Genomic DNA, 20389 nt, shown 5'->3' with positions numbered 1-20389 from the left:
ATGTCTCTTGGCCATCTGGATGTCTTTGGAGAAATGTCTATTCATGTATTCTGCCCATTTTTAATTAGATTGCTTTTGGGGTGTTGAGTTTATTTTTGTTTTTGTTCTTGTTTTTTAAGATTTTATTTATTTATTTGACAGTGAGAGATCACAAGTAGTCAGAGAGGCAGGCCCAGACAGGGGGGGAGCAGGCTTTCTGCTAAGCAGAGAGCCTGATGTGGGGCTTGATTCCAGGACCCTGAGATTATGACCTGAGCTGAAGGCAGAGGCTTACCCCACTGAGCCACCCAGGCACCCCTGGGTGTTGAGTTTTGTAAGTTCTTCATATATTTTGGATACTAACCCTTCATCGGGTATGTCATTTGCAAATATCTTCTCTCATTCTGTAGGTTGTCTTTTAGTTTTGATTGTTTCCTTTGCTGTACAGAAGTCTTTTATTTTGAGGTAATTCCAATAATTTAGTTTTGCTTTTATTTCCCTTGTCTCAGGAGACATAACTAGAAAAATGTTGTTATAGCCAAAGTCAGAAAAATTACTGCCTGTGCTCTCTTCTAAGATTTTTATGGTTCCAGGTTTCACATTTAGGTCTTTAATCCATTTTGAGTATATTATTGTGTATGGTATAAGAAAGTGGTCCAGTTTCATTCTTTTGCATGTAGCTGTCCAGTTTTCCCAATAACTTTTCTTGAAGAGCCTGTCTTTTCTTACTGATTATTCTTTCCTTCCTTCACAAAGTTTAATTGGCCATATAGTTGTAGGTTTATTTCTGGGTTTTCTGTTATGTTCCACTGAACTATGTGTCTATTGTTGTACCAGTACCATACTGTTGTGATCACTACAGCTTTGTGTAATGCGACTTGAAGTTTGGAATTGTAATACCTCCAGCTTTGCTTTTGTTTTTCAAGATTGCTTTGGGTTATTTGAGGTCTTTTGTGTTTCCATACAAATTTTAGGATTGTGTATTCCAGTTCTGTGAACAATGCTGTTGGTGTTTTGATAGGGATTACGTTACATTTGTAGATTTCTTTGGATAATAGAGATATTTTAGAAATATTTGTTCTTTGGATTCATGAGTATGGAATATCTTTCTATTTGTTTGTGTCATCTTTAGTTTATTTCATCAGTGTTTTAAGTTTTCAGAGTACAGGTCTTTTATTTCTTTGGTTATGTTTATTCCCTAGGTATCTTATTATTTTTAGTACAATTATAAATGGGACTTTCTCTCTCTCTTTCTTTCTTTCTTTCTTTTTTTCCCTAAGTTTTTATTTAAATTCCAGTTAGTTGTGGGGTGCCTGGATGGCTCTGTTGGGTAAGTGTCTGACTCTTGGTTTAGGCTCAGGTCATCATTTCAGGGTCATGAGATCAAGTCCTGCATTGGGCTTTGGGTTCAGCATGGAGTCTCTTGTTCCTCTTCCTCTGCCCCTCCCCCTGCTCACGTGTGCACACACTCTGTCTCTATCAAATAAAAAAATAAAATCTTTAAAAAAATAAATTCAATTAGTTGGGATTGTTTATCTAATTTCTTTCTTTTTTTAATTTTTTTTAAAGATTTAATTTATTTATTCGACAGAGAGAGATCACAAGTAGGCAGAGAGGAAGGCAGAGAGAGAGGAGGAAGCAGGCTCCCTGCTGAGCAGAGAGCCCGATGCGGGACTCGATCCCAGGACCCTGAGATCATGTCCTGAGCCGAAGGCAGTGGCTTAACCCACTGAGCCATCCAGGAGCCCTCTAATTTCTCTTTCTGCTGTTTCATTATTGGTGTATAAAATGCAAGAGATAGCTCCACGTTGATTTTTGTACCCTGAGACTCTACTGAATTTATCATTTCTGGAAGTTTTTTGTGAAGTCTTACAGTTTTTCTGTATAGAGTATCTTGTCATCTGCAAATAGTGAAAATTTGACTTCTTCTTTGCCAGTTTGGATGCCTTTTATTTCTTTTTGTTGTCTAATTGCTGAGGCTAGGACATCTAGTACTATTTTGAATAAAACTGGTGAGAGTGGACATCTTTGTTGTGTTCTTGACCTTAGAGAGAAGTCTCAGTTTTTCCCTTTTGAGTTTGATATTCACTGTGGGTTTTTCATAGATGGCCTTTAGTATGTTAAGGTATGTTCCCTCTAAACCTACTTTAATGAAGATTTTTTAAAATCATGAATGGATGTTCTTCTTTGTCTAGTGTTTTTAGTGCATGTATTGAGATGATCATATGGCTTTTATCCTTTTGTTGATGGGTACACCAACTCTTGATATGACACTATTTAACAAACTGTTCACAATAGTAAAAATGTAGTAATTATCCATATAAGGATTATCTACTTAGTGGAGTATCTGTTGCCAGTTGTGTTGGTCAGAGTTCCTGCATACCCTCATTGGCAAAATCCTTGCTCACTTTCTGTTGCCCAGTGATTGTATAGTAATACTAATTCAGTGCAGTAAAAGTGTAGACAGAAGATAAATTTTTTCTTAAAAATTATTTATTGTGTTCTAAAATGTGTGGAACAGCTATTAATATGAATAATTAGAAGATGGTTTAAGATCCCATTGAAAGGTAATTCAGTGCTTCATATTTTTTAAATTAACATTGAGGATTCCCCCTCCTCCCCCGGTATCCCCCGGTATGAAGGGGCAGAATATAGCACTTTTAAAACATTATTTTTCAGTCATAACTTTTCCTCAATAATATAACCATAGTGATAGAAAACTGATCATTTTTAAGTATCAGATAAATTTAAAAAACCAGAAACAATTTCAGATAATTATGATTGAACTAATAATAAAACATATCTTGAGTTATCAGGTGGTTATTTGGGAATGCTTTTGCATTGATGTCTTTTGTTTAATGATAGATTGTGTCATTGAATGGGCCTCAATAGGGGGAAGTACTAAGAAATAGTCTGGTAAGTGCTACAGAAAAGCAGCCATTGTCACTAGTTTTCTTGTTATATAGAATTGTATGTGACTATTATTTGTTGTCTGTCTTATTTTAGTTGGTAGGGATTCAGAGAGAAAAAGCAAAGATGTGCTAGTTCAGTCAATTCTTGGCTTCTAAAAATTTGGCATTCCTTCTTATAAATTGTCTTTGGAAGGATAGACTTGATTTCATTCTGTGTTACTGTAAATATTCTCTCCAAGGGTTTTAAGCTTTCTTCCTTATAATTGTATTGCATTTGGCAGTAATAGCATCCTTGACTAAATCCCAGGTGTGATGTAGTGGACTCTAGCAGTTTAGTTAGTCCCTTTTACAAGTCTTTCCTTTCTCATGTGTCATAGGGCCAAGTAATACCTCCTCCTCCAGGTCAAAGGAGGGTGTGTTTTGATGAGTTTATGCTTTGTTTGTGCATGTATGCATTCATTTAGAGTGTTGATGCCTTCATTTCAAATAAATGAAAATTTATTAAATTAGAAAATTTGATTTTGGAGAAACATGAAGGGATGTAATATCTTGGCATGGGGGATAAGCTTGTGTTTTTCTGTGTAGAAGTGTTTGCATATTGTCTAAATTCAGACCACCCCATTTCCCCTGAGTGCGTAGTGCATAAACACAGTCACTAACCAATATGGTCAGCTTCAGACTGTCTACTTATGAATTTACAGGGATATGGAATGCAGTTGCCCCTTTTATTTCCTTTTGTCAGGGTAGAGAGTGATATAGTGTAAAGGCAGTGAGGTAACATGGCCAAAGGCTGTATCTCATGAAAGATGTAAACTCAGAATATGCAGTGGCATTTTAATAGCATTCCAGGAGAACAAGTTAGTCCATCTGTGAATGATTCACTCTTCCTTTCTTGCCCACTGGAATTGGGATTCACTGATTTGTTCACGGAAGCTTCTGTGCAAATAATAGCTCGTAAATGTTTTTGTATCACTTTCCTCCTTATTTATTATCAAGCCAGGCATCTAGTAATAGTTGCTTTGCAGATGATTCATCTCAAAGTTTTATAATGTAGTTGTATTAAAATTGACTTGATACTATTACAGCAAAATTACATCCTCGTTTGAGAGCCAGGCCAGAAAATCTCCAGTTTAATATGAAAAATCAAAACAAAATAAAAAACTCAAAAAGCAAAAAAGCAAAAAGAAAAGAAATAACTCTGCATAATCTGTGTTATGCCCTTAGAGGAGTATGAAGCTCTAGAAGAGTAAAGATTCCAATTACTGCAAATAAATGCTTCCAAGGCAAATTGGTAAGTTTGGTCAGCTTCTGTACCACTGCCTTGCACGTTGGTGCCCCTTTCTGTAATACTGAATGCAGGACTAAGTAAAATAAATGGGCTTTAAAAAATATCCTAAGCTAGAACCTCCAGGTGACACTTACAATTCTTCATTTGTAAAGACTGAATTACGTTTTCCATACCAAACAGAACTAGCCATTAGTAGTTTCTATGTTTAGATTTTGTCAATGGTTCTCTAAAATTATAAAGTCCCTGAAATCATTTATAAGTAAAATGCAGTCCCATCTAGAGAGATGTATTCTATGTAAATGTCAAAAGTGGGTTCATTTGAGGCAGTTTTCTTTAGAGAAAAGTATTAATTTCTACTGAGAGCCAGTTAACATTTGTGTACAGTACAAATAACATTTACATTTAATAAAATACTGCCTGAGGTAATTATTTCATGTGATCATCTAAATAACCAAGTAATAATCTTAAAGATATAGGGAGTAGTAGCTGTGAAGAAAATGGGTCTGGTGATGGCAGCTAACACTTACTGTTCACTATGTGCCAAACACTAGTAGGTAAGCATTTATGTGGATCTTCTCATTTAATCTGCACAACATCTTGGGAAGTTGGTACTGTTCTCTCCATTTTGTAGATGAAGAAACTGAGGCTCACAAAGAAAATAATGAATTTCCCCTTTCTGGTGACTGATAGAACCAGTGTTTGAACCTTGGTGGTCTAACTGGAACTTTTTGGCAGATACTTGCTTTTAGCATCTTATAAACTAATAATTGTTACTGGCAAACTAAGCACTTGCATGTGGAATCTTATTAATACATGAAAGGAGACCTCCTAATTCTTCTGTCATAATGAATTTGTGTTGAGATGAATATAGATGTATTTCTTTGTCACACATTTCTGGGCTCCTTGGTCATATTGGATATTACAGCCCCTTACCAGGTGATCTATCCTCATTAGTGGAGGGGACTGCTATGCCTGTACTGAGTTCCTACTGTAGTGGCATAGCTGCTGTGGCTACTACACAACTCTGCCTAAATATTCCGTAGACCCCTTATGCTATTACATCTTCGAATCAAATTCATGATCTTTTCTCTTTCTGTCTCTTGTTGCTGTATGTGCGCGTGCTCGTGTGCCCCTCACACACTGTCACACGCCCCATCTTCTTCCTCTTTATTTGTTATCTTGGTTGGTGACAACATATTCTTCCCAGCTTCTAAGTCAGAGTTAGCCTTCTGCTCTCCCTTTGAACACAGCTTCACACACATTCCAAATCACTCAATATGTGCTTTCAGTTTACTTTCTAAATCTCTTTCAGAACAGGTTATTATTACTTTTTAAAGATTTGTTTATTTGAGGGAAAGAGCATGCACAGGGGGAGAAGGAAAGAGTCTCAAGTAGACTATGTGCTGAGTGTGGAGCCCGAGGCAGGCCAGTCTCTTGACTCCGAGATCGTGACTTGAGTGGAAATTGAGAGGTTCATCACTTTACCAACCGCCCCTCGGAGCAGGTATTTTTTGTTGTTGTTGTTTAATATTCGCATGAATTATCTTTCAATTCAGGTTCTTATTGCCTAGCCTTAGTATTTTGATAGCTTTCCTAGCTGATTTCCTTGCCCTCCATTTTGTCTCCCTATAGTTTTTCCCTCATGGTACAAAGGAAAGTGATCTCATAAAAATCCAAGTCTGGTGGGGTGCCTGGGTGGCTTAACCATCTGACTCTTGGTTTCTGCTCATGTCATGATCTTAGGGTTTTGAGATTGAGCCCTGAGCCCAGCTCTGCCCTTGAAAATGGAGCCTGCTTAAAACTGTCTTTTCCTCTCTCTTAAAAAAAAAAAAAAAAAAAAAAAATCCAAGTCCGATAATTACCATTTCTCCTCTTTGGACCTATAGTAAGTTTCCATGGGTTACGGTTGTGGCTTAAAATCCTGATAACATCAGAATCTTCTTGGAGCTTAAAAAAGAAAAAGAAAATGTGAAGGCCCACCTCAGGCCAACAGTCTGAGAATTCCCTGGAGTAGGCCCCAGGCATATTGTCTTTTAATTCTTGTATCTCCTTGGATGTCTAATGGAAATATCAAAGTCAGTGTATCAAAAATGGAACTTCTGGGGGCGCCTGGTTGGCTGAGTCGTTACGTATCTGCCTTTGGCTCAGGTCCTGATCCCAGGGTCCTGGGATTGAGCCCCACTTCCTGTTCGGTGGGAATCCTGCTTCTCCCTCTCCCACTCCCTGTGTTTTCTCTCTCACTGTGTCGCTCTCTGTCAAATAAATAAAATATTTAAAAAAGTAAAATGGAACTTCTTTCTCTTAAAACCTGTGCCAACTTTGGTTTCCTTATATTAAGTGCTGACAGCTCTACCCTTCAAGTTGCTGGGACCTCCCATGACCATTTTATAAATAAAACTATATCTACCTCTCTCCCCAGACTGAGATTCTTGATCTCTATTTTTTTGTCCTATTTTTTTCCATAGCAGTTATTACCTTCTAACATACTACACACACACGCACACACACACACTCGCACACACACATGCGCGCACACACACACACACATATTTTTTTTTCTTTTATTATGTTTGTTGTTTATTTTCAGCTCTCCTGGGGTAGAAGTGTTTTCTTTCATTTGCTGAAGTATTCCTAAGTAGGAAGCACCTAAACACATTGTTTGACACATGGTAAGGAATTTGTTAATATTTGTAGAATCAGCAAAAACAACCATACCAGAAAATGACTACCAGTAGCAAAATTAGTAGTAGTAGAGGATATAAAGGACTTGGGTACTGAAGTACCATTGTCCATGTCCAGCTCTGTGCCTCAGTTTCCATCTATGAAATGGGTATACAACTATCTACTTTATAAGACTGCTGAGGGTTAGATGAGACAATCTCTAGGAAGCACTTATCTGGCACAAAGTAAGTGCTTAACCAGGGTGAGATGCTGTTAGGTGAATGGGTACCTCTGGGGGTACTGTAGCTGTTCTGAATAATTTCTCATTTATATTTCCTCCAAGATTAGATGATATGCTCTCTGCAGTGCCTGAGACATAAATGCTTGATGGCCAGTAAGATTCCTTTCTTTTCTCAAAGGCAATTTTATACTTCAGAATTTAAATGTATCTTGCTTATGATATACTTAAAACTCTTTTTTGACTGAGATTCATTCTTGCCATGAAAGCTAATGCATTTGTACTGGCTTCCCTAAATCTGTTGGTTCCAGACTTTTGTGTCTGTATTTGCAGCATGAAAAATGTTGCCAGGGTCATATTGTACCCTCTGGTCCTTTCATTCCACTTGCAACTCTTCAACTCCTTGGGATTCTTCTGACTGGCCTTTACCTAGCCTGTACAGTATAAAATTGGACTAGGTGCTGTTTGTTGTTTTTTTCTATGTACAACTCCCCAATATACCTTATAAATGGTGGGATATGGGAAGCTTAGACACTTTAACCTAGTTCACTTTTTATCCTACTTTTATTACCTCAATTCAATACAAATTTAAAGAACTTTTTAAAATTAATATTCAAAGTAAATACGACACCAGAAAATCTAACTGGTACCCTCTGCTGATGTCAGTCTCTTCTAGAACATTCCAGGATTGGTCATAATGAACTAGAAAGTCCGTACCATGTGTCATTGATAGTATAGCAGAGAAGACAGTGGAGACAGTGGATACAGCCAGTTGCTCAGTTCTTGCATCGTTTTAGCAGGTGGCTATTGAATAACCGGCCTACAGGCATGATGTACATAACAGAGCGAAATTCAAGATTTTGGTAGGTGAGAGAGGAGACTTTTAAAAGAAGAGCTAGAATAAAGGTAATTTATCAAGTGCTCTGAGAATGCAGGTGGAAGGAGTTGTAAAGTTATCTCACTTGGGGTCTTGTAGGGTCAAAAGAATTTGCAAAATTTGGGGCACCCCAGAATTTTAGCATAGGTGTAACAAAAGGGGCAAAAGGAACAAGATGGAAAAGCACAGTAATATCCCTGTAGGGCCCAAGCATGAGTTAAATGGTAGATGATAAATCTAAATGAGCAGTTGGAATCAGCTTGTGAATGGTCTTATCTGACATGCTACAGATATGGATTTTTATCATTTTTTATAGTTTTTTTAAAATTAATATATAATGTATTATATTGCCCAGGGGTACAAGTCTATGAATTTTTAGGCTTACACACTTTACAGCACTCACCATAGCATATACCCTCCCCAATGTCCATAACCCAACCACCCTCTCCATACCTCAGTTTGTTTTGTGAGATTAAGAATCTCTTATGGTCTGTCTCCCTCCCAATCCCATCTTGTTTCATTTTTTCCTCCTACCCCCCAAACCCCCCAACTTTGCCTCTAAACTTCTCATATCAGGGAGATCATATGATAATTGTCTTTCTCTGATTGACTTATTTTGCTCAGCATAATACCCTCTAGTTCCATCCACTTGGTTGCAAATGGCAAGATTTTATTTCTTTTGATGGCTGCATAGTATTCCATTGTATATATATACCCCTTCTTCTTTATCCATTCATCTGTTGATGGACATCTAGGTTCTTTCCATAGTTTGGCTTTTGTGGAAATTGCTGCTATAAACATTCGGGGACTTGTGCCCCTTCGGATCGCTACACTTGTATCTTTAGGGTAAATACCCAGTAGTGCGATTACAGGAGTGCAATTGCTGGGTTATAGGGTAGCTCTATTTTCAACGTTTTGAGTAACCTTCTTGCTATTTTCCAGAGTGGCTGCACCAGCTTGCATTCCCACCAACAGTTTAGGAGGGTTCCCCTTTTTCTGCATCCTCGCCAGCTTCTGTCATTTCCTGACTGGTTAATTTTAGCCATTCTTCCTAGTGTGAGGTGGTATCTCATTGTGGTTTTGATTTGTATTTCCCTGATGCTGAGTGATGTGCACTCAGTGATGAGCATTTTTTCATGTGTCTGTTGGCCATCTGGATATCTTCTTTGCAGAAATGTCTGTTCATGTCCCTGCCCATTTCTTGATTGGATAATTTATTCTTTGGGTGTTGAGTTTGAAAGTTCTTTAAAGATTTTGGATACTAGCCCTTTATCTATCTGATATGTCATTTGCGGATATGTTCTCCCATTCTGTCAGTTGTCTTTTGGTTGTGTTGACTGTTTCCTTTGTTGTGCAAAAGCTTTTGATCTTGATGAAGTCCCAGTAGTTCATTTTTGCCCTTGCTTCCCTTGCCTTTGGCGATGTTTCTAGGAAGAAGTTGCTGCAGCTGAGGTCAAAGAGGTTGCTGCCTGTGTTCTTCTTAAGGAATTTGATGGATTCCTGTCTCACATTGAGGTCTTTCATCCATTTGGAGTATATTTTTGTTTGTGGTGTAAGGAAATGGTCCAGTTTCATTTTTCTGCATGTGGCTATTCAATTTTCCCAACACCATTTGTTGAAGAGACTTTTTTCCGTTGGACATTCTTTCCATTCTTTGTAAAAGATTAGTTGAACATAGAGTTGAAGGTCTATTTCTGGGCTCTCTCTTCTGTTCCATTGATCTATGTGTCTGTTTTTGTGCCAGTACCATACTGTCTTGGTGATGATAGCTTTGTAATAGAGCTTGAAGTCTGGAATTGTGATGCCACCAGACTTTGGCTTTCTTTTTCAACATTCCTGTGGCTATTTGAGGTCTTTTCTGGTTCCATATAGATTTTAGGATTATTTGTTCCATTTCCTTGAAAAAAATTGATGGTATTTTGATAGGGATTACATTGATGTGCAGATTGCTTTAGGTAACATAGACATTTTCATAGTATTCGTTCTTCCTATCCATGAGCATGGAACATTTTTCCATTTCTTTGTGTCTCCCTCAGTTTCTTTCATGAGTACCTTATAGTTTTGAGTATAAATTCTTTGCCTCTTTGGTTAGGTTTATTCATAGGTATTATGGTTTGGGATGCAATTTATCTTTCTTCTGTCTTATTGTTGGTGTAAAGAAATGCAACTGATTTCTGTGCATTGATTTTATATCCTGACACTTTACTGAATTCCTACACAAGTTCTAGCAGATTTGGAGTGGAGTCTTTTGGGTTTTCCACATAAAGTATCATACCATCTGCAAAGAATGAGAGTTTGACGACTTCTTTGCCCATTTGGATGCATTTAATTTCTTTTTGTTGTCTGAGGGCTGAGGCTAGGACTTCTAGTACTATGTTGAATAGCAGTGGTGATAATGGACATCCCTGCCATGTTCCTGACCTTAGCGGAAATTCTCTAAGTTTTTCTCCATTGAGAATGATATTTGCAGTGGGTTTTTCATAAATGGCTTTGAGGATATTAAGATATGTACCCTCTACCCCTACACTTTGAAGAGTTTTGATCAAGAAAGGATGCTGTACTTTGTCAAATGCTATACTTTGTCAAATGCTTTTTCAGCATCTATTGAGAGTATCATATGGTTCTTGTTCTTTCTTTTATTAATGTATTGTATCACATTGATTGATTTGCAGATGTTGAACCAAACTTGCAGCCCTGGAATAAATCCCCCTTGGCCGTGGGAAATAATCCTTTTAATGTACTGTTGGATCCTATTGGCTGGTATTTTGGTGAGAATTTTTGTATCTGTGTTCATCAAGGATATTGGTCTGTAATTCTCTTTTTTGATGGCATTTTTGTCTGGTTTTGGGATCAAGGTAATGCTGGCTTCATAAAATAAGTTTGGAAGTTTTCCTTCCATTTCTATTTTTTGGAACAGTTTCAGGAGAATAGGTATTAATTCTTCTTGAAATGTGTGGTAGAATTCCCCCTGGGAAGCCCTCTGGCCCTGGGTTCTTGTTTGTTGGGAGATTTTTGGTGACTGCTTTAGTCTCCTTACTGATTATGGGTCTGTTCAGGTTTTCTGTTTCTTCCTGGTTCAGTTGTGGTAGTTTATAGTCTCTAGGAATGCATACATTTCTTCCAAATTGTCAAATTTGCTGGCGTATAGTTGCTCATAGCATGTTTTTATGATTGTTTGTATTTCTTTGGTGTTGGTTGTGATCTCTCCTCTTTCATTCATGATTTTTATTTATTTGGGTCCTTTTCTCTATTCTTTTTGTAAGTCTGGCCAAGGGTTTATCAATTTTATTAATTCTTTCCAAGAACCAGCTCCTAGTTTCATATTTCTCTTCTCCTTCTGGGTTTAGGCTTTCTTTGCTGTTCTTTGTCCAGCTCCTTTAGGTGTAGGGTTAGGTTGTGTATTTGAGACCTTTCTTGTTTCTTGAGAAAGGCATGTATTGCTATATATTTTCCTTTTAGGACTGCCTTTGCTGTGTCCCACAGATTTTGAACTGTTGTATTTTCATTGTCATTTGTTTCCATGGATTTCTTCAATTCTTCTTTAATTTTCTGGTTGACCCCTTCATTCTTTAACCTCTATGTATTTGGGTTCTTTTTAACTTTCCTCTTGCAACTGAGTTCTAGCTTCAGAGCATTGTGGTCTGCAAATATGCAGGGAATGATCCCAGTCTTTTGATACTTGGTGAGACCTGATTTGTGACCCAGGATGTGATCTGTCCTGGAAAATGTTCCATGTGCACTTGAGCAGAATGTGTATTCTGTTGCTTTGGGATGGAATGTTCTGAATATATCTGTGATGTCCATCTGGTCCATTGTGTCTAAAAAGGCCTTTATTTTCTTATTGATCTTTTGCTTGGATGATCTGTCCATTTCAGTGAGGGGGATGTTAAAGTCCCCTACTATTACTGTATTATTATAGATGTGTTTCTTCGATTTTGTTATTAATTGGTTTATATAGTTGGCTGCTCCCATGTTAGGGGCATAGATATTTAAAATTGTTAGATCTTCTTGTTGGACAGACCCTTTGAGTATGATGTAGTGTCCTTCCTTTCTCATCTCTTGTTACAGTTTTTGGCTTAAAATCTAATTTATCTGATATAAGGATTGCCACCCCAGCTTTCTTTTGATGTCCATGCATGGTAAATTGTTTTCCACCCTCTCAGTTTAAATCTGCAGGTTTCTTTGAGTCTAAAATGAGTTTATTGTAGACAGTGTATTGATGGGTTTTGTTTTTTTATCCATTCTGATACCCTGTGTCTTTTGATTGGGACATTTAGCCCATTTACATTCAGGATAACTCTTGAAAGATATGAATTTAGTGCCATTATATTGCCTGTAAGGGGACTGTTGCTGTATATTGTCTCTGTTCCTTTCTGGTCTACTACTTTTAGGTTCTCTTTTTGCTTAGAGGACCCTTTTCAATATTTCCTGTAGAGCTGGTTTACTGTTTATAAATTCTTTTAGATTTTGTTTTTCTTGGAAGCTTTTTTAAATCTCCCCTTCTATTTTCAATGATAATCTAGCTGGATATCATATTCTTGGCTGCATGTTTTTCTCATTTAGTACTCTGAATATATCATGCCAGTTCTTTCTGGCCTGCCAGGTCTCTGTGGATAAGTCTGCTGCCAATCTAATATTTTTACCATTGCATGTTATAGACTTCTTGTCCCGAGCTGCTTTCAGGATTTTCTCTTTGTCTCTACGATTTGTTAGTTTCAGTATTAGATGACAGGTTGTGGACCTATTTTTATTTAATTGTGAGGGGGGTTTTCTGTGCCTTCTGGATTGATGCTTGTTCCCTTTGCCATATTAAGGAAAATCTCTACTATAACTTGCTCCAATATGCCTTCTGTCTCCCCCCTTCTTCTTCTGGAATCCCATTTATTCTAATATTCTTTTGTCTTATGGTATCACTTAGCTCTTGATTTCTTCCCTCATGGTCCAGTAGTTGTTTGTCTCTCTTTTGGTCAGTTTCTTTATTCTCTGTCATTTGGTCTTCTATACCACTAATTCTCTCTTCTGCCTCATTTGTCCTAGCAGTAAGAAACTCCATTTTTTGATTGCATATCATTAATAGCTTTTTTGATTTCAGCTTGGTTAGATTTTAGTTTTTTTAAAAATTTTTCCAGAAAGGGCTTTTATTTTTCTTGTCAGTGTTTCTCTAATATCTTCCATGTCTTTTTTGAGTCCAGCTAGCACCTTGAGAATTGTCATTCTGAAGTTATTATTACCAATGTCCGTATTGATTAGGTTCTTAGCCTTCAGTACTGCCTCTTGTTGTTGTTGTTGTTGTTGTTCTTCTTTTTTTTTTTTTTTTGTGGTGAGTCTTTCTGTGTTATCATTTTATCCAGATAATAATATGAATGAAGGGCACCTGGGTGGCTCAGTTGCTTAAGCAACTGCCTTCAGCTCAGGTTATGGTCCTGGAGAGCTGGGATCGAGTCCCACATCGGACTTCCAGCTCCATGGGGAGTCTGCTTCTCTCTCTGACCTTCCCTCTCATGCTCTCTCTCACTGTCTCTCTCTCTCAGATAATAAATAAAATCTTTAAAAAAATATATATGAATGAGAGAATAAAATACTAAAAGGGTGGCAAAGACTCCAGAAAAATGTATGCTAACTAAATCAGAAGAGACCCTAAATTGGGGGTAGAAGAAAGGGGGTAAAAAGGATTTTATATATATATATATATATAAAGAACTGGTGAATAGAATGGAGCCACCCACTTGATTTTCGGTTTTAGAAGAAACTACCTCCCAAAATTTTAAAGAAGAGAAGAATATATATACAAAAACAAGGGTAAACATGATGAAAGGATGGAATATGACTGTAAAGATGAAAAATTTTTAAAAAGTCTAAAAAAGGAATTGGTAAGTTGGTTGGAAAAAGAAAGTGGAGAGGATTTGCTCAGGCTGGAGACTAGAACAAAGCCATGTGCTAGATTTGGGGTATATTTTGATCTGTTAGTAGGTACTGTTTCCCAAAATTTTTTAGATGAAAAAACCCTATATGTATACAAAAAATAAAGTTAGATACAATGAAGGATAAAATATGACTATAATAATGATTTAAAAGATTTTTTTTTAAAGAAAGGTATTGTTAAGATAAATTAGTTAATAAACACTAAAAGAAGAAAGAGGAAAAGTTAAAAAATAGAATAACAAAAAAATATTAAAAACATTTAATTAGCTTTGCAAGATTAAAGAATCATGGGGAGAAAGCCATGAATTCCATGCTTTGCTTTCCCTTCCTCTGGAATTCCACTGTTCTCCTTGATCAGTGAGCTTGGTTTTGGCTGGATGTTCTTGCTGATCTTTTGGGAGAGGGGCCTGTTGCCATGTTTCTTAAATGTCTTTGCCCGAGGCAGAATTGCACCACCCTTGCCAGGGGCTGGGCTAAGTAATCTGCTAGGGTTCATTCTTGGGAGCTTTTGTTCCCTGAATGCTTTCCACAGAGCTCTGGAAGTCTCTAGGCAAGAGGAGCCAAGAGCTCGTGGCCCCACTTCTCAGTGTGCTCTCAGAGAAAAGCGCCCAATCATTCCCAACTCCCTGGTCTCCAGCCCCACTCTGAGCTCACCCAGCCTGTGACCAAGAATTTCTGTCTCTGGCACATGGTCCCTTTTGGAGTCTCCAAACCCAGCAGATTCTTGCTGCACTGTTCTGGTGGAGGAAGGTGGGTCTCCCTGGATCTGACACTTGTGGGGTATCTGCTCAAAGAGCAGTGGCCCAGCTGTGCCGCAGATCACAGTTTAAAGTAAGCCCATGCTGGGAGTTCACTACTTGGCTCTGTCTCTGTTGTTGGCTTCCTCACTCTGACACCTGTGAACTCTGCTACCCTCAGACATCCCTGATCCTTCTGTGACCCCGTGGGACCTGAGACCACACTGTCCCCGCAAGGGCTCCACCCCCACTTAGCCTCTAGAGCTGTGTCCCTCAGTGGAGCAGACTTCTAAAAGTTTGGATTTTGTGTTCCATTACTCCCCCACTTGCTGGGAGCTGGCCCCTCCCCCATCAGCTAGAATCTGTCACTTCAGATTCACTTCTCTGCAAGTCCTACCTTTCAGAAAGTGGTTGATTTTCTGTTTCTAGAATTGCTGTTCTTCTTCTCTTTGATCTCCTGCTGGGTTTGTAGGTGTTTGGATTGTTTTGATAACTACCTAGCTGAACTCCTGTGACCTGATGTCATCTCAGTCTGCTACTCCTCCACCATCTTGACTCTCCCCCTGGATTTTTATCTTGTGTAGGATTTTTATGAAGGAGGCATATTATTACATCTGTGGTAGCGGTATGTAGGCTTGGAAAGAACAGTGACTATATAGAGAAAAGAGAGTTTTTCCTTTGTATTTAGAGGAGGTTAGAGAAGAATCAGTAGGTCATAGGCAAATGAGAGAAGGTCTTGATGAAACTATAGAAAAGTAGTTTAATAAGGAATAAAAATTACATAAGTAAGTCACAATAAACCCATGGTATGGGCTGTGAAACATATTACCTGTTGGCAGTTAGGGAACACCATTATTGGAATTCTTCAAATAAGTTTAGAACAAACATTTTAAGAGGTTGTGTTATCAGGAGAACCTAGGTAAAGTATAAGAAGACCAGTTAAAAAATTTGAATTTCAGATAAACGTTGAGTGATTTGTGTGTGTATGTATGTTCTGTACTAAAAACTATTTTTTGTTTATATGAAGTTCAGATTTTTTGTATATTTGACATTTAATTAGGTATCCTATTATTTTTATTTAGAAAAACTGGCAATCCTATCATTAAAAAAGGTTATGGGAATGCCCGGTGATCAGACTCAATAATTTGATCTTTCTTTTGATATTAGTGTTACCATATTTGTTTGCAGGTGTGAGGTACAGGCCCCAGTGAAGCATTATCTAGAACACACGGAGAATCTTTTGGGAGTCTCTATATTTAAGTGGCTAGTAGGAATTTCACCTTAGGAAATTGTGAAAGTACTTGATCAAGAAGAGGGACTAGGAAAAAAAAAAAAAGGAAAAAATCAAACTACTGAAAGCATCTAATATTCAGCAGACTAGATGAACAATTTCTTGTGTATTCCAGGAAACAAAATGGGGTGTCATCCCTCCTGAGAGGGATCATCCAGTTTGCTTTATCAAGTGTGAGCGAGGCTAGGCTACCATTGTTATTTATGCTCCTTATATACAGTGGCTCTTGTGTTCGGGCTCCTATTTTTATTGTGATTTTAAAAACATTACAAAAACCCCAACAGTAAGCCCTCTGCCAAGGTGGTGAGGTCATAGTAATATGACTTCACAGGGAGCTAGATCCTTAGAAGCTCTAGTGGACCAACAAACACTGGACTTGTGGGGCAAAGAGTGCTGAGAAGGGGCTTATAAGAGGATGTATGTATGGCCCAGTCACCCTATGCTCTGGGATGAGTTCTCTTTGGTGTCTTCCTTATTGCTGGTGAGTTTGTATTGCCATCATATTGTGACGCTTTCTGATTTGAAAAGAGCAGTCTCTGTTCTTGTTCAAGTAATCTCATAAATCATGAAATGGGACAGAATGAAGCCATCTAGGAATGGAGGTATTTATCCCCACTATATTTCTTTTTCATTGAAGGTTTTTTCAAGAAAATCCAGAGAAATCTGATTTGAACAGATTTTAAAATTACCTCCTTTTGAAGAATGTAGGGAGAATGAGGTGAAATAGACTGGACTGGGCAAGAGAGTAGAAAGAGGGGGCAAACATGAGGAATGAGGAACAGGAGTGACTATCACCACTACACTTATAAAATGTATATGCTCTTTAGGATAAGTCTCTTGTATTTGAACAAAATCTTTGCAGTACTGAATGTGTGGTGCAATTATACTATTTACATGGAGTGATTAAATATATGCCATAAATTTGTCTTGAAAAATGAGCGGTAAGTAGCAGTTTAATTGAAAAGAAACTGCTTTCTTTGGCATTTGTTTTTTCTCCATGATAGCTACTACATAGAGTAAGAGAATGCATGCAGACCCAACTGCAGGGGTTTTCTTTTATAATTATAAAAATTACTTGATTTTAACTAAAATAGTTCTTCGAATAAATATTTTACATTTCCACCACAAAGTGTGAGTTGCCCTTTAAAAGAATTTTCTACTACGAGTTTATATATTACAGGTTTGCTGTATATAATGACTAAATACTCAGTTTTCTGATAGGATAGATTTCATAAAACTGGCTGGTAACTCTGTAGAGGAAGGTTTAGATGAAAAAATATTTAAATGTATTTGCATGAAGATCTCATAATGAAGTAATATATTTTAATTGGTATCTATTTCTGTTGGAAATTTGTTTAAGGTGGCTAACTGTTTAAAGAAGGGTTAGCAAATATCTTAGTTTGCCTGGGGCAGTTCCACTTTATGTTTGTTGTCCTGGCATCAGTTATGGTTTAATATTTGACTGACTTTAAAAAATGAAGTATTGTCATTAATAGCTGCAGTAAAATCAAGTCAGCCTGGGTTTGATAAGCCCCCACTTGGTACGTCTAGCTTCTCCACAGTGTCCTGTGGGATGTGTGAGTTGACCTGTGCATTGAGCAGAATAATTGAGTGTAAAAGACACTTATGGGATAAACTCTCTCTATTCCTTCCCCATATAGCTCTCTTTCAAGGATAGCATGTGGAATACTTGCTAATAAAATTGAGTTTGGAGAGGAGTTGTGAGGGATGGTTATCTCCCTCAAGTCTAGCATGGTTGGGGAAGTATGGAGCAGTGCAGTTCCTAGGAGCTACCTGGTGTGGCTGGGCCTAGTGGCTGGAACTGCATTTGAGTGGTAGTGTACCTGCCAGGCTGTCACTTATTGGTGATAGGAAATGGAAAATCATAAGGTACAGTAAGTGCCAAAAATAGATACTGAATAGTTCTGCTTAAAAAAAATATATTTTTGTTACAATGATTTTTGTCATTTATTGTAAGTTTACAACTATTTTTATTGGTTTTTAAAAAACTTTGTAAATGGGGCGCCGGGGTGGCTCAGTGGGTGAAGCCTCTGCCTTCGGCTCAGGTCATGATCCCAGGGTCCTGGGAGCACTGAGCCCCGTATTGGGCTCTCTGCTCAGCAGGGAGCCTGCTTCCTCCCCTCTCTCTGCCTGCCTCTCTGCCTACTTGTGATCTCTCTCTCTCAAATAAATAAATTAATAAAAATAGTAAAACCCTTTGTAACAATTATAATTACATATTTAATTTTATCATCCTGTTCCCTCTTCAGAGTATCTTGGGTTAGACGTAAATGGATACTCCACTTTAATTCAGGTCAAGTTAAAGAACTATGTAGAGCAAAGACATGGCAAGAGTAGGCTTGTGGGCCTGCCTGTTCAGCCTAGCCTGGAATGGTTTTTAAGTTTTAAAAAGTTGGGAAAAACAAAGAAAAACAACAACAACAACAAAAATAGAGGCATGTGTGACAGAGACCTAATGTGACCTTGCCTGAAATATTTAGTGTCTGGTTCATTATAGAAAAATTCTGTGTCCAGTTTAGAGTCTGTGGTAAGTATGTTGGAAGGCTATTTAAATGTCATAGTTTATCATAAATGTATCTTTCCTTAGTTATCAAGTTAAAATGAGGATTTGGAAATTATTGCATTATTGGTTATGTTACAAATGGAGGATGCAGCATTCCATAGCCAGCCACAGGCTATAGCTTGTGACTCCTTTCAAGGGCAGAGGTGCTCACTTTGTGGTTTGTGGGGCTTACTGAAACCCTTTCAGGAGGTTTATGAGTTCAAAATTATTTTATAATAACAGTACAGTATTATTTTCCTTTTTCACTGTATTGATATTTACATCATCAGTGTAAATGGTACACATCAGAAGCAATGGTTTGCAGACTTTAGCACAAATCAAGGTAGTGACTCCAAACTGTCCTAGTTGTTACTTTGTTCTTCACTATCATGCACTCAAAAGAAAAACAAAAGTCAGTCTCACCTAAAAATTCTTTGATGAAGCAGTACAGAATAATTACATTTTAACCTTTGAGTATATACGATTTTAATTTCATGTGTGATGAAATGGGAAATATGCATAAAGCCCTTCTCCTGATGGTTTTCTTTGGGACAGTCTTGTATGTAATTTGATTTATGAGTTATAAACTTGATGCTTTTCATAAAATGCCATTTTTCCTTCGAAGTGTAACTGACAAATTATGGTTATTGACAGCCATTTTCTCAAAAATTATTAGAGCAAACCTATTAATACTCTAAGAAAACTGACAATATATTTTGCCGGCAACTTGAGCTTTCAGTTAAAACTTAGAAATTCGGAAAACTTTTATCTGTCACCAGGAGTTTGGTAGCTTTTCCATAATTAAAGATTTTTCTGAAGATAATAGTGGTGATGTAATAAATATGATTTTTAAAAGTATTGTATAATGTGTCAACAGATATTTTGCAAATTGCCAATGTATGGTACAGAATCTTGCCTGGGTAAAAGATTGATTTAAAGTAGAAGACAAATTTTAATACGAGTACAAAAAATTCTTTGATACTATATTGCCACTAACCTTTGGGAACCTACCACTTATCTTATTTTAGTGCCACATTGAAAAAAAAAGAATATCTACAATTATCTGGAAAGGATATTAAGTTACTTTTTTTTTTTTAACCGAATATCTGTGTGAGGTTGGGTTTTCTTAATATATTTTAACCAAAACAGAGTATTGGTTAGTGGCAGTGAGAACCCAGCTATCTTCATTAAGCCAACCATTATTCTAAATATGTAAATAATTGTTGCCTTTCCCACTAAATTTTATGTTGTTTTAGAAACTATTATTTTTAATAAAATATATTATTTATATTCATGAAATGGGCTTGTTACTTTTAAGTGAGTTAACATTTAAAATTTTTCTTTTTAAATTACCAATGCTGTGAATATCAATAGATGTAACCCACATAAACACAGAGGTGTTTGGTGTCCTCCGTATTTTTAAAAATGTAAAGGTCCTGAGACTAAAAGTTTTGAGAACTGTACCTCAAGGGTTTAAGGAATCACTTCTTCAGTACATTGAAATATGGTAGCTGGAAATACTTTTAGGACTAATTAAGGATAAAACTCTCTCATTTAAAAGTTTTTTCATTTAGTTTTTACAATAGCCTGGTAATTTCATCAGCTATTTTTCCTTTTTGTCACATAAAAAAAAAAACCTTTTCTTTTTTTCTTCTTTATCAATTCTCACAGCAATGCTGGGGTAAAAACAACACTGCTAGAGGCTCATTCTGATATGGGGAGCACTGAAATTCTGGAAAAGGAGACCTCAGAAAGTCTCAGTAATGGTACCAGCAGCAACATAGAAGCAGCCAAAAGGTTGGCCAAACGCCTTTATCAACTAGACAGATTCAAAAGATCGGATGTCGCAAAGCACCTAGGCAAGAAGTACGTTGTGTACCAAGGCTGGTGTCTGAGTGTGTCCTTGTGTGTGTGTCTTTTT

General features: G+C 37.3%; 1 protein-coding gene across 9 annotated transcripts in view; it reads left to right on the top strand.

Annotated features, from left to right (window-relative positions):
- Positions 1-20389, top strand: part of PSD3 (pleckstrin and Sec7 domain containing 3) — a 769411-nt gene that overhangs the window by 380325 nt on the left and 368697 nt on the right. For 6 of the 9 annotated variants that reach the window (XM_059155883.1, XM_059155885.1, XM_059155884.1 and 3 more), the window contains one exon: positions 20140-20334. In XM_059155883.1, coding sequence (XP_059011866.1) covers positions 20140-20334 — 195 coding nt within the window. Of the gene's footprint in view, positions 1-7831; positions 7985-16271; positions 16387-20139; positions 20335-20389 lie in introns of those variants that run through there. The other 3 variants (XM_059155889.1, XM_059155893.1, XM_059155888.1) reach the window with 3 other exon arrangements.

Source organism: Mustela lutreola, chromosome 18, assembly GCF_030435805.1.
Source record: "Mustela lutreola isolate mMusLut2 chromosome 18, mMusLut2.pri, whole genome shotgun sequence".
Classification (NCBI taxonomy): Eukaryota; Metazoa; Chordata; class Mammalia; order Carnivora; family Mustelidae; genus Mustela; species Mustela lutreola.
Note: the sequence above shows the minus strand (reverse complement) of the source record. Positions and strands in the feature narration are given on the sequence as shown.